General features: G+C 42.1%; 1 protein-coding gene across 1 annotated transcript; it reads right to left on the bottom strand.

The window, feature by feature from the left end:
* Window positions 1–2739: 2739 nt before the first annotated feature.
* TRPV1 (transient receptor potential cation channel subfamily V member 1) lies at window positions 2740–14794 on the bottom strand. The gene is made up of 18 exons (XM_059866276.1): window positions 14708–14794; window positions 13366–13549; window positions 12705–12735; window positions 10913–11228; window positions 10196–10362; window positions 9767–9919; window positions 9260–9400; window positions 8492–8790; window positions 7729–7905; window positions 7363–7527; window positions 7001–7096; window positions 6627–6697; window positions 6052–6217; window positions 5265–5331; window positions 4542–4858; window positions 3861–3988; window positions 3495–3610; window positions 2740–3072 (listed from the first exon to the last, which is right to left on the bottom strand). Exons 4-18 carry the CDS (start codon window positions 11212–11214, stop codon window positions 2903–2905), a joined length of 2535 nt encoding a protein of 844 aa, XP_059722259.1. The 5' UTR covers window positions 11215–11228; window positions 12705–12735; window positions 13366–13549; window positions 14708–14794; the 3' UTR covers window positions 2740–2902.
* Between the last annotated feature and the right edge of the window lie 197 nt (window positions 14795–14991).

The following is a 14991-nucleotide window of genomic DNA, read 5'->3' as shown; positions in this document are numbered from 1 at the left end:
CAATACTGAGATTGTGTTTTGTTTTTCCACATGTTCATGGATCCCTTCTCACCTCCCAGGGAAGCTGAGCCCAGCTCACCCCTTCCTGCAATCTCCATCCACACACATTTGCAGTCATTGTTAATTACAGCTGCCACCCTCTAATGGGAGGGGAACATTTCAACAGCCCCCATTTCTTTTGCTCCAGTTCCACTGTGGTTATTGGGAGCTGGGGGTTATATATATAGATATATACATTTATATACAGTTGTCCAACCTGATCATCTCCTATTAAGTGTAGACACAAATTAATGTAATTAATAACTGTGAGAAGACAGATTTTTACCCCCTGCAAGCCTAAAAAACTGCACAAGAGCCATGTGCTGCTTCTAACCTTGTTCAGTGTGAAATAATTGCACAAACTTCAAAGGTGAGCAGAACCTCCACAAAACAACCCAAACAAAGATCATTTATTGCAGGGCCATGCTCCTCCTCCGTGGAGGTGTCAGCAGTAGGAACAGAATGGTGCTGGTCCTGGCAGAGCTATTCCTAAAGGACAAACACTTCCTGTCTTGGAGTCACTGCCAAGCTGAACCTCCCCATCTGTGGGAAATAAATATAAATCTGTGCCCACTGCAGGAACTGAAGTGATGATTTAGCTGGAAATTCTGAGAGCTTGGTAATAACTCCCTCTAGAAAAGTGGGATAACTTTGTTTGCTTCCCAGAGAAGATTAAGGGATTTTAGAAATGCAACCAAAAACCCCACCAGCACCACCCTATCCCACAAATTTGGGGCATTTACATTCTTAACCACAGTGTGTTTTCAGCCTGAATTTCAGCATTTCTGGTTTTAAGAAGTCCTTTGGAGTTTTTGTGATTTTTTTGGAGCAGGAAGGGACAGGAAGGCAGAGGTGTAGGATGTGTTCAGCTTACCCAGGGCAGTGATCAGCCCTTCTGGACAGACTCTTGATGGAAATCAGGGTGGATTTTAAGCAATGAATTAGGTCTTTACCCAGGCTGATAATTATGAAAAATTGATTCCTCCCAAGGAAAACAGAAATCTCATGAATGCTTGCCAGCTATATCATAATCCTGGTGTCCCTCCAAGCATAAATTTGCTGTGGCATACAAAGCATGGAGACAACTAACCATGTTTTTCTGGTCAGCTCCTTTCTATGTTTATCCTTAGTAGTTTAAATAATAAATTATTTCACTGTCTCAGCCTGTCTGGCCTACTCAGCTGTGCTTGTTTTACATGTGGATTGTTTTTGCCATGCTCAGAGTGGAGCATAATGAAGCCTTGAGTGGCACCTAGAGACTGCTAGCAAGGGTTTAGAGATATGAAACTGAACACACCTACTTTAAACATCTTCTGTGGCTTCCTTGTCCACCAGAGACACTGAATTCTGATTATTTCCAGTTCAAATTCTGACTTTCTTCAAGTAATTCTTTCAAATCCTTTGTCAGTTTTCTCTTGTTATACCCTACAACTCTGTGAAAATAAAATTACATTTGTCTTGAGTGATGTTAACTGAAGAAATAAGAATTATTAGTCCTCTAGATGGTGCTACTATTTCAAATAAAGCAGCTGGGTGTTTGAAGATTTCCTAGAAATATATTCTGTAGTGCCCCATGAGAAAGGACCACGGTGAGAAATCCTGACTCCAGTAAAAGAAGTGATGTCACACAACCCAAAATTTCATCTCACAGGGCAGCCTGTGCACAAACACATTGACTGCTTCTCTTTCAAAGCACTGGATGTCTCAGGATTTTAGTAAATGCAGCAAAATTACAAAATGTATTGATGAAAATGAGCTGTACTTCAGGTGAAACCCCAGGAACAGCTGCAGGCCCTGGTTAAAGACCTGGTTGACTCAGGGAGTTGTGTGTGCACTCTGTTAAAGGCTGTTTACTCCAACTGCCTTAGGGATATAAGGAAAGAAGGTAAAACCATTTACTTTTCTTGCCCAGCACAGCTGCACTGTGGCCCAGCACTGAAATATGGGGCCAGCTGCCAATAAAACAAATTTTCTTGTCCTTAGCTCTTCTATGCCCACTCACTTTTCAAGAACATGCCAAAGTTCCTCTTATTCTTTCCTCTCTTTCCAAGGCTCCCATCTGTATTTTCAGAACAGCTACCTATTTTCCCTCTGATATTTTTCCTTATTCTCTTTATAGATCCAGCCAGATGGATTTTCAGCACCAGATTTTTTTCCCTGTTGCTGTCAAAATCAAGAACAAAAACTTTCTGATTTCAAGATTATTATTGTTGTACATCTGACCTTTGAAACATATATTCTCTATAACCACTATCTCTTACTTTGTGCAAAGTTCATCTGTTATCTAAATAAATGTCAAATTTGGGATCTTGTTAAGCTTTTAGCTTCAGTAAAATAACTGTGAATTTCTGGAGTTTACTCAGACAGTGTAAAAGAAACATTTATTTCATTGATTTTGACTATTCAACCTTTAAAAATTCAGAGTATTTGTTCTTGTGTTATGAGAAAATGATTTTGTATTCTTTCCATGTCCCCATTTATTTATCTGCTTTCCAAGAAACTTTCCCCACAGGAACATCTTGGTGACTTTTACTGCTCTTTTATGAGTGTTTTTCCACTGTCATAATAATTTGGTTGGTTGGTTTTGGAGGCAGCAAAGCCACAAAATCAGGGCCTGTGCATGCTCACAAAAATGATTTTTTAATACAAGAGACTCTAAATACAGACAGAAAGTTGTATTAAAAATTAACCATGAAAACATGAGCTTAAACAACAAATAGTTTATTTAGCACACAAAGTGTAATAAATAAATCCTTGCACATGGTAATTCCCTAAGTCCTTTGACCTTTTTCCAGAAGTCCCTGTTCCTGTAAATGAAGTGCTCTGTTGTCCCTTTTGTGAGGACCAGCACAGGCAATCAGAATTAGGCTGACTTTGGAATTGACTCTTTCAACTCCTCAGAATTTTCTGGCTCAAAATAAGGTTCCAAAACAGGTTTTAATTTGACTTCTTCTGGTGGCTTGTGAGGCTCTTCTCTCCTCTTCTCTCCATCTTTTAGAAGTGGAACCAATGTTTTCCAGTGCTTCCCTGAAACTAAAAAGGAAAGGAATGGTTAATTTTTTTCCCCTCCAGAGAAACAGAAGAAAATATTCAAGTGGTTTGAACAGGAAGCTGCTGAAAGAAGAAGAAAGAAGCAGGAAGAAAGGACTTTGTGGTTTTCTTCCCCATCCTGTTCCACAAGTTTTCCATATTTCAGGTAGTAAGTACTGACTGCACAGTGAAATGCTTTGGTGCTGAGCTCCCACTCTGGGGCTTGGGGTCTCCATGGCAGCTCCTTGGTTTTTAGTCCAGAGAGTCAAACTGTGAGCAGTGAGCCCATTTCATCCTTTGCATTTTGTGCTGGCTGAAAATGCCATCAGCTCAGTCACAAGTGCATAGCACTGACTGCCCTCCATCAGTTAATCCATGCTGCTGCTTTCACCAGAGTGCAGGATTTGGGTCCTTGAAAGCCTCACCTCTGCCAGGCTTAATGGAGAAGCTGAGATTTCGTCTGAGGTCCCCAGAGTACCCAGGGTCTTCGTTGATGATGCCCAGATTAGTGTTCCACGTGGACCAGTTCACTTCATCAACCCTGGGGAGACAACAACAAAGCCAAGGTGCATTCTAAAGATCACCAGACAGCTCCAGGATCAGTTTATACCACAAAATGTCACCTCTCAATCCTGAGATCTGACCCAAAACCCAGATTAAACTGACCACTGCAGACATTATTAGTGCTCTATTCTTCAGAGTGCTCCAGGGAAAAGTTCTGCTTCTCACCACCAGATACTTGAAGTTGTTTGTCTACAAAAGCTTGTTGGCTTGATACACAAAGAGGTTACCTGAAGCACCATCTGTAATCATCTTGGCCATCAGGGGTGATCCCCACCAGAACTTGCTTTCCAGAGCGGAAGGAGTGCCTCAGACAGTTCAAGTAGCTGTTCTCAATGTCCAGGATTGTGATGGCTCTCTGCCAGGTAAAAGAAAGTAGAGCACTGAGGGACTACTGGTCAAACACAAACAAATCCTGAATTCTTTCTTTGTTTTAAAAACCCTGAGTTTTTATCATTGTCAACATCTTAGAGCAGACACTGTAACTGCAGCATCACCCTTTATTAATATGTCACTGAAAAGGCTGAATTACTGCCCTGTGAATAAAACTGTGAAGTTCCTGTGTTACCTCCAACAAAAACTGATTCTGGTAAAGACTGGTTTTCCCCTTGCATAATCTCTTCCTTCATAGTCTGATCAGGATTTTCCATCATACAAAGCCCAATAATTTAGCCCAATTACAAAAATACTTCTTTTCTTACATTCTGAAAATCTGTGGAACACTGGGAATATCTGCTTAGTTAAAACGGAAAAGGAGCTCATACACTTTTTTTTAGGAGCTGTTCAGGTGAATCAGAAAGAAGCAGTGACCTGCTCTTTAGATACATGTCAGCTCCTTAGGATTCTTTCTGAAATCTCTTCTGATGCCCCACAGCTTTTTTTTGGACAGCAGTCTGACAGAACCAACACACCTGGAGTTTCCAGATGCTCTTGCTCTCCTGTGCAATTTTGTTGACAGTCTCCCCCATCAGTGCAATGAGCATGTTGAGCAGGAGGATGTAGGTGAGGATGACATAGAGCACCAGCAGGATGACAAACACAGACTTGAACCTGTAGTTCTCTGTGAACTCCAGGTCCCCCATGCCAATGGTGAACTTGAAGAGCTCCAGGCAGGTGTAGTAGAGGCTGTTGTAGGAGGTGCGGCCCCGTTTCACGTGGCAGCACCTGGCATAGTCAGAACTATTTGTTTCCTGCCCCTCGTTGTCATCTTCAATCAAAGTCACCACAGCTGTGGCAAAAAGAGCATTACATTCACACAATGGAAACACAGTTTGAGATCATAACTTCATTGCAAGCAGTGAAAAGGAGCAGAGGGGTAACACACGTTCCCTCCACGGCACATTGACCCCAGGGAAATTGCCCTATAAAATATTCCCCAGAACTGACACCCTCTTAGCAGGTGCTGGCTCAGTTTTCTCCACATAGAAAAGGATGGATGGTTTTCTATTCAGCTTTACAACTTTGAAAAGCTGTATGAAATTACTACAAACAATCGTTATTCTGAAAAGATTTTTTTTTAAATTAAGTTAATTTGTTAGGTTTTTTGTTGGGATCAAAATGTCTAAGCAACTTGAAAAACTAACTTTTCTGAGATTCTTTAAGGTAAAAAAAAGGAACTCCAAGTAGAATATTACCTGTGGAAAATCCCAAGAGGAATACGAGATAGACAAACATGAAGCGACACAAATCTCTAAGGATCATCTGTAGCATGGAAACAGAGGAAAAAATTTTAAATCTTGAATGTACACTGCAACAAAAACTGGTAGAAAATACTGCTTTGGCTCAAGAATGCATTAGCTCTGAACTGGCTGTTCATGCATTAAGCATTATTATCCAGCTGAGATAATAAACTTTAATACAGAAAACATTTTTCTCTTATCCATGCAGCAATTTACACACAAATGCAACACATACACATGGGAACAGTTTCCTCTTTGTGAGCACAAACCACATAAAGGCAGTTCCATCTTTCTTCCCCTCTTGGGCTGGCTGGCTACATCCCAGAGAGGTTTATTAGCCAGCCACTGCCTCTTAGCTAATTGCTCTGTTTGGCAACATTTTATCTATACCTGGAGAAATTTGCAGCTGGTAGAAGGCTGGGCCATCTCCCACCAGAGCAGCCTGCACTGTTCTCAGTCTCCTTGCATCCATGCCTACCCAATTACAGTTATTTTCAAGCATGGCAGGTAATAAAAATAATAATAATCATCATCCTATCAAGATTGCTATCAAACATATGGGTGAAGAGCAGGGGGGGTTTTTAACGTTACTTAAATGTTTTCACTTCACTCAGAAAATAATACAAAGGCCAGCAGAGTCATGTGAGAGGCAGGCATGGCCGGGTGTGCCCTGGAAATGGGGCTGTTGCAGAAGCTCCTGCGGTGAGGCTCTGCTGCCCCCTCAGGCGCTCCCTGCACTGACCTTGGCGATCATGACCGAGTAAATCCCCATCTGCTGGAAGCCCCGCGTGTAGTAGAGCATGTTGGCCCAGCCCAGGGCCAAGGAGAACACCATGGAAGCCACGTAGAGCTCCTGGCCACAGAAGTACAGCACCACAGAGCTCAGCAGGAGCAGGGAGTGGACAAAGCTGGAAGACAAGAGTGGTGTGAGTGCAGAGGGCTGAGCTGGCCACAGGTGCTGGGAACAGAGCAGCCCTGTGGGGAAGAGAGCAGAACAAGGGATTGTCAAGTTGGGAAGAGAAAGGGCCTTGGAGAGGCAAAGCTCCATTAGCAATGGGAGGGTTTCTGCATAAACAATGTGTGAATCTCATTTGGATATCTATTCCTAACTCCTGCATGACACACAGAACATTCAGACACTTAATTTGCTTTACCTCCACAGGAGGTCACAGACCCAGACCCATCTGTTCAACACTCTCCACTGGCAACTCTGTAGTAAAGACCCAGGGAATTATAGCAAAGCTCCTGTCACAGGTGGCTTCAGCCTCAACTACAGAACCCACACACTGAGATGCAATCAAAGATATGGGATCTTACAAAAGAACCTCACTGTAGCCATCAACTATCAGGGTCCTCAGTGATGGGCGCCTCTGCACGAAATACTGGATCTGAAAAGGGAACAAAGATCAGGTTTGCATCAAGGAAATATTAATATCCCCTGTGAATTAATTAACTAAGCACTGACCCCTGTATCAGGGAGCATAAAACACCTCACAAGAACAGCTCAAAACCAACACTGATCCAAGAGCTGGGAGGACCCTTCCAGTAACATCAGGTCAAGGAAAATGATTTGTACCTCTTGACTGAAACATGGATTATCTAAGCAGCCAATGTGCATAAACAGGAAAAGCTTGATTGATTCTCTCCTACACCTACCCAAACAGCAAAAGGAAAATTTTCAAATATCTTACCCCTCTGAAAAAAAAATAGAGGCCTCCCAGTACACTCAGGATCTCTCCAGTTACTCGAAAATATTCCCCAGTGGTGTGACCAAAGGTGAAGGGAGGCTGTAGAAGACAGGAAACCAGATGTGTTCAGAACTGGAGATAGAAATACCTGGCCTTCCAGCAGCTGGAAGCAACTCCATTTCTGGGGGAACAGGGAGTGGTTAAGTTTCTCAATGTGCTGCAGCAAGGGGGCAAGACTGGGAAGCAAGCAGGGCCAAATCTCTCCTGCCTTTAGGAAAGGGGAAAATTTGGATGCTAAGGGCACACATTCAAATTGGGATATCACGCAGTGGGTGGTTCCCCTGACACATGACAGCATAATGTACCTTTTCATTCTTCTGTACAGGTCTGTAGTAAGCAGCTGCAGTGAGGATGGTGATGTGCATGGTGTAGACAAAGAAGTTGAAGTAAAACAAGTGCTTGACAAAGCGGTCCCACTTGTCTTGCAGCAGCCTGTTAAGGGGCTCCACCAGCAGCATCTCGTGACGGTTCTGTGCAGGAGCAAAAGGAGAATTTTGCTAGGACCAGAATATCCTGGACTTTGAAAAAAAACATATTCTATAAATCTTTAGCAAATGATCCCTCTAGTTCCCTTAAGCTCAGGGTGGAGGTTGCTGTTTCATGGAAGTGAGGGAAAAGATGCTCTGTGTGGAACATGAAGCTCTCCCCAGCTGAGGAGGTGCAGTACTCACTGGTGTCTCACTGCTGTAGGCAAGGATCTCAAGCACTGAATTTTTCTCACAGGTGTCTATACAGGACAGGTCATAAAGAGAGGAGTGGACAGGTCCATAGGCCCATTCAGTGAACTTCCTGGACAAGTGTCTGCACTCGGGGTCTTTGATCTCCCGTCTGAGGATGTAAGCGAAAATCTAATTGCAAAAGAACAATACAACCAACATTTCAGTGCTAATGGACTTCTCATTCCTCAGCCTCTCCACAACCCAGGAAGGGTCATTTCTCCCTAGTTCTACTGAGCTGAAGCCAAACCACTGGAGCACTGCAGAGATCCCAGTTAATTTTCTCACTGTGTGATGGGAGATGGGAAATACAAACACCTCTTACAACCTGGCATTATCTGTTTCAAAATTGCAAGAGAAAAGCAGAGATCTCATACTCATCTCTGAGCAGTCACTTTGAATGGGAACTGCCAGAAGATGAGTTACATCAGCCTGTCTGAAATAAAAGAGCTCCAGTGGTTCTGATGATATCAGAGACCCACTTTGTTTCCTCTGGGGCTGCCTTGCATTCCAGTGGGGTGTGAATAAACCAGCTGGGCACAGACACACTCACACGTTGTAGCCTTTAAGGACTGTGCAGTTAAACTGCAGCACCAGTTCCTCCCAACTAAAAGGCCTCAATAATGAAGTTCAAAAATCCATTCTGCATAAATGTTTTACATGTTCTCTCTATAATGTGACACAACAATGAGACAGTCAATCACCTCTGTTCACCTACCCCTATCTTCCCTGTTTTGGCTGCCAGAGTTAAAGGAGTCAGCCCTTTCTTGTTGGTGAGTTCTTCCAGCTTGAGGATGGGATTAATTTTGGCACCAAGGATCAATATGTTATTATACATCTTGGTCACAAACTTGGTGTTATCCTTGGTGTTATCTGCAATCTCCACCAGTGTGTGCAGGACCATGTTGCCCATGGAGTCCTCAGCAGCGATGTTGGCTGCCTGGTAGGGATTCTCCAGGAGGAATTTCACAATGCAGAGCTGGTTGGTGCAGGCAGCCAGGGACAAAGGCAGCTCTCCTATGGCAAGCAATGGGAAGGAGTGGTCAGAAATCCCAGTACTAGAGGTGCATAAACAGAGACATCACATTGTTTTCATCTTTCACCATGAGAAAAGATTAATTTCTCTGTCTGGAACAGCACCAATTCTTGTGATAGCTGTTAAAATAGGTTTTCTTTAGTTTAACTACATCACAGAAACACAGCTGCTTAAAAAAATCCTGCCAGGACAGGAGCAGGTTACAAAGGATACAGTGCTCAGAGAACAAAGGAAAGCTGACACCAGGCTCACACTGAACACCATCAGCTACCAACTGTGTTTCTTTATAAGCTCAGTCTTTGGAAGGAAATGTTTGGCCTAGAGGTGGAACAGCCCATCTGGTACTTCTGAGCCTCCAGTCCCACATAAACAGGATTATTTAACAGCTTGCACTTGGGATTGCTGCTAGGACAACTCCATCAATAAAAACCATACTGTGCTCACTCCTACCAAAATAAAAGCCAGATTTCCCTTTGATTTTCCTGAAGAACTCCCCACAGGCTCTGGCATGAACATCTGCTCCATTCTGGACCAGGAGCTTCACCAGGTACATGTTCCTCCTCTCGATGGCAATGTGAAGAGCAGTCTGGCCTGCCGAGACACCCATCAGACAGAAATCCTCAGCTTTTAGTACAGATTGAGAGCTTTCAGCACTGCAATTCCCTCAGCTCCATGTAGGATGCTGGAACTGAGAGCTCTGCAGGCTAAAAAGCTCTACAACTGAACAGGAAAAAACCCACACAAACAGCAAATGCAAGTCATTAAATCACTGTATATCAAAAATGGCAGAATATTGCATCTAACAGGGCACAGTCCCAGCACAAATGCACAGATTGTCAATAGCACACCAGAACTTTGGGGTGCATAATGCCTCATGCACAAGACTTTGAGAGCCCTGTCTGACCCCATTTCAGTCTGAGCACCCTAAGCATTCCCTGCAGCAGCTGTTTCTCTTACCCTTGTAGTAGTTGTCAGTATATTCTGCATTAACAAACTCTTTCAGAGTTCCAGTTTTCCTTGCAATATCCAGCAGCAAGGGAATGGTATCATTTTTCCCATCATGTAGATTCAGCATGGCTTTCAGTAAACAGGTTTTGCCAGTTTCAGGCTCTGTAAAACAAAAAATGGTAGGTATATAGAAGTGATTACAAACCCACCAGGCAAGCAGGAATTAATGAGGTTCTTTTCAAAAGACAAGAAACCTCATTTAGTGTTTCACAGAAAATTTCAGCTCCTGTAACCTTCCAATCAATGGGTTGCCCAATCAATAGGGCTATTAAAGGACCTCCTGCAGACATGCAACATAATCGTCTTTTTTATTTTCATCTCAGGAGCACTACTGCAAGAAGAAGAAGGCAACTCAAGGTATGTGACACTAAAAGGTACCTTTGAACTCCTCATCTGTGAGATGCTTGAAGGTTCTGTTAAGGTAGAGTAGCAGGTCACTGAGGTCCTTTGTGTTGCCTTGGGCTACAGCATCAAAGATCCTTCTGCGGTCATAAAATCTGAAAGCTTTTTCTGAGCAGCCTGTGATGGAATCTGTAGATAGGAGCCTAACAAGGGGAAATGTCAGTTACCTAAAGTCAGATATTTAGCAGGCTTTTTGTCAACTACCACAACACTGTTCTTCATTTGCTCAGATGAAGTAGTAAATGCTGCAGATCAGAATAGGTACTTCTGCAAAGGCTAAAAGAACAAAGTCTGCAAGCAACTCTCCTGATAAAAATTACAATTCTGTAGCTGAAGAGCTGAGAAAAAGTGATCAAAGAGGCATTGAAGCTTGGCAGTGTAACTGCAAGCTTGCAGCCAGGCAATCCCTTGTTCTCACTCTGAACCCCGTCCATTCACTGAGCAGCCTCAAGCAAGAGAACTGAGGCCTACTGCCAATTTTGGGCATAATATCCATGGAGATAGAGATTTTGAGATGCCAAGAGACAACAGTTATTGTCACTTTCAGTTGCAACGCTCCTTCATTTGGCATAGAAAATAGAGAAACTGAAAAAATGGTCATGCTCAAGTGGAGAGAACAAATGCTGCTCTAGGAACCATGGCCTGCAGCTGTCAAACTACTCATTACAACCAAATCTCACCAGGCAAACTTACTTGTGAAGTTTGCCCCTCTCCAAATTCACATGGAATTTGATGATAGAAGGTGCCATCAGGTGATCCATCTGGCAGAAGGAGTCCATGGGAGCCATGTCCTTGTCACTGTCCCCCATCACAAAGCGGCCCCGTCTTGCAAAAATGTTGCTTTTGGGTGGGTGCATCCTGGAGCTGAGTGGGCCCTGGGCGTTGTCAGGGGCTTCCTGGACAGAGTCCTCCCCATCTGTGTGTTCATCTGTCACTTCAGATTCCTCCATGTCAAAACTGCCAAACTTCTTCATCTTCCCAAGGATGGAGGACATGATGAGCCAGCAGTCTGTGGGGAAGGACACAAGCACCTCAAGTCAGCACTTACAAGGCCACAAGTCCCTTTTGCCCAGGAATGTTTTCCACAAACAGCAGGGAGTGGATTGGTTGCTCTCATCCCAGGAATGAGGCAGATGGACACATTCTCACTGTGCCCACAGCCAGAACAGTTTAGCAGGGTCTTTATGCCATTTGTTCCTGTTCCCACTGCCCTTACCCATTCCAGAATGCAGAAAGCAAACCAGAGCATCCCAGAGCTTCCTGTCCATTTCCCTGCAGAGCTGAGCCTCAACTACCTCTGCCTAAAACCACTGCCTCATCCTCTAGTCATTGCCAAAGCCTGAACAACCTCAAACCCCAAAAATCTCTATTTTTCTTCTTTACTTTCTGACTGGGTTGTGCCACAAACCATTCTCATGATTCTATCAGGGATGTTAAAAAGCCCTGCTTGTGCCATAACCTGATCTCTGGGATGCTGAGCACAGAGGGCTTCCTGCACCCAGGAAAATGATCCCTTTAAGGGCTCTGCCAGAGTTGTGGCAGTGCCTGATGGAAACTGGAGTGTCTGATCCTTGAGAGGTGAGTGTCACCTCAGCCATGAGGCACGGAAACACTGAGGAGAGCTTACCACAGATAAGAACAACCACACAGCTGATCTTGTCTGATTCACAACCACACAGAACCTGACACAAGCAACAAATACACAATCAGAGAATGCTTTGGGTGGGAAGAGACCTTAAAGCTCATCTCATTCCACCCCTCTGCCATGGCCAGGGACACTTTCCACTATCCAAGGTCGCTCCAAGCCCTGACCACCCTAGCCTTGGACACTCCCAGGGATGGGGCAGCCACAGCTGCTCTGGGCAGCCTGTGCCAGGGCCTCCCCACCCTCACAGATAACACACTCTGCTGAGGGTAGAACAGGTCACTTTTTTTTTTGTTTGGTTTCTTAATTTTGTCCTTGTGCCACTGAATGGAAAATATCCTGGAGTTGCAGCAGTGGAGACAGGAACACTTCATACCTGAACTGCTGCACAGCTGGCTTAGAGACATGCTCTGAAACCCCACATTTCTTGGAAATCCTACAGCTTGGAGCACAGGAATGTCACTAAATCTTTAAAAAGCCTCAAATTATAAACCACGTTAGCGTGGTCAGTAATTTTCTTTGTACAATCAGAGTGAAAACAACATGAACACACTTCAAGGCTGTTTCTCTTCACAAGAGAAACATTCTGAGGGTTGTGTGCAAATCTGCATTGAAGCTGGATTTTCAGTTCTGTGGGAATAATTCATGTTTTCATCAAGGGTCACTTACATTTTTCTGTGAAAGCAGGACAGGGAAGAAAATTTTGTCATTTGCATTTTCTACAATTTTGTACAATATACACATAAAACATCAATTTGCAAACTTGCACATTTAGGGTTACTGGAAACAATCTATCTTAGCACAGATAAAATACTAATGACTTCAATTTAACTTGCTCACCTTTCAAATCCTTTGTCTTCTTAGAAGCACTCTGAAAAAATAACATAATATCTTATTAACTGAATTGTTCTATAAATAAGAAGTAAAAATATTTCTATTTGGAACAAGATACTAAAATTACAGAAGAACTATTACTACAGTGAAAAAGGAATAAAAACAGTTCTATAAAATATAGAAAAATACAGTGGGAATATAACCATGTATAATTTTAATTTTTGTCTATTTAAACTCATGTGGATTGAGCCAAACACTGAGTGGCTACAGAACACACAACCCATTATTTTCCACAAAATAAATATAGACGTGCAGAATAGGCTCAATCCTGTCTCCCTGGCAATTGCTCAAACCTACATTATACATGCTTTCCTTTCTAAACCCAGGTAATATATTTGATAATGAAGACAAAGCTGCATTTCCTCAGGAGTAGGAATTTGCAAGGGAAAGAAACTTCACAAATCTGTGGAAGGATTATCCAAAAAACCCAGTAAGCATTATCTAGTTTAAAAAATCCACAACATACTTGACCTCTTTGAAACCCACGTACACAGAAGTTTGATAAAATGAACAAGGAAGTATTTTGGCTAGAATGCCTTGCCGCATCACAAATAATAGAGTTTAAAAATAAACAACCATGCTATTCAAATATACATGCAGAACTTACAAATATTGACAATAATCCTGTCTTCTAACAAATGGTCCAGTCTCAGTAAACACCCACTGATCTCCAGGAATTTGGTGTCAGATATTCCTCTTCCAAGGTGCCTGGACTGCAAAGCCCTCAGAGTTTGCTTCTCCACTTCATTTGTCTGCAAAATGTGATGATTTTTAGAACCAAGGGAAGTTCACTGGAAAAACAGAGAATAGAGCAATAAGATAATTAAGAACAATTCTGAAACCAGAAGCATCAGTGGCTTCTATTCCCAGAGGATTAGCAAAGCTCTTTACAAGAATTGCAGTAAGTTGCTGTTGTTTTTCCCTCCCCTTTAATTGCATTTAGTAATGGATATTCTTTTCCAGATTTCCTCTTCATAAATACACTCAAGTTTGCAAAAAATAAAAATTAAAAAAAACCCAGCACCCAAACCACCAGACAGCAAATGTTTCTGGGGGGGGGGTCACAGTTTCAATTCTTGAATTTCAATTTAATTTACAAAACTTTGTAAAATCTTTCTTGTGTGGCTGATTTAAAGATAAATATTTTAATAGTAAGCTGATTCAGGACAGAGTTGAGGAAGAACCAGTAAGTCCAAACCCCTTTTTGTTATTTCATGTTTCTCCTATGTTTTATTTAAATTTTATACATATGTTTATAAGATTCAGCCTCTAAATATTAATATTATGAGGAAAAAAAACCCCAACTTATCTAATCCTGGATGGATCTAACACCTTCAAAAATTCAGAGCTGTGTCATATATTGCTAAATAATAATTTACCTAAGACCTTTTTGACAAAAACTAGTCTACAGAAACAGCTTTTCCAGAGGCTGTTAGGTTGGGAACAACCCCCCAACTTCCTGAGATTTTGAGTAGAATATGAAATTATTCAATGAAATTAACAGTCTTTTGTTTTGCAAAAGGTGGCTGTCTCTCTAGTCTGGCCATCTATCCATGTATATTTAAAAGAATTATGTATTTACCTATTTAATAGCAAACTAATTATACTCCTTAGATCTGTGGTACTCAGAGTAACAAGGCTCTTTATTAATGCTTAAATATAGATTACCAATAGGCAGCTCCTCAGCAGCATCCAAAATGCTGCAAAGGCTTTAGATGCAACAGTATCATCAGCTCTTGCCTGTTATTGAATAAAAATGAAAGCAGACTTGCTGATAAAAATATATTTATAATAATGCAAGAGGGAAAACAATATATAACAAATTCAGACTTTTTCCAACACCTTTAGTCTACATTTTCTCTGTAATATGCCAACAGTTCCCTAAACATGAAATGGAAACGAAACCATCTCTGTAATTAAGATCTCAGAACTCAGCACAGCTTTCTCACCATAAAAATGTCAGTCCTGATGTTGCTAATAAGCAAGAGAGGAATCCACATCCATATTCCAGAGGAAACATGTGCTTCCTAGGAAAGAAACTGTATGCAGACAACATGAAACACCTCACTTGTTTCCCAATGTTATTTGAGCAAAAGAAATGTACATGTGGACAGAAAAGTATAAATGTTTTAACATTAAAATAAAGACTAGGAGAAGAAATTCTAAGAGCATAAGATAGGGGATAAAACTTGGAAATTTTAAGGGAGTGCACAAAAACATCAGACCAAGTTAC

The sequence above is a fragment of the Haemorhous mexicanus genome, chromosome 22, assembly GCF_027477595.1.
Source record: "Haemorhous mexicanus isolate bHaeMex1 chromosome 22, bHaeMex1.pri, whole genome shotgun sequence".
Classification (NCBI taxonomy): domain Eukaryota; kingdom Metazoa; phylum Chordata; class Aves; order Passeriformes; family Fringillidae; genus Haemorhous; species Haemorhous mexicanus.
Note: the sequence above shows the minus strand (reverse complement) of the source record. Positions and strands in the feature narration are given on the sequence as shown.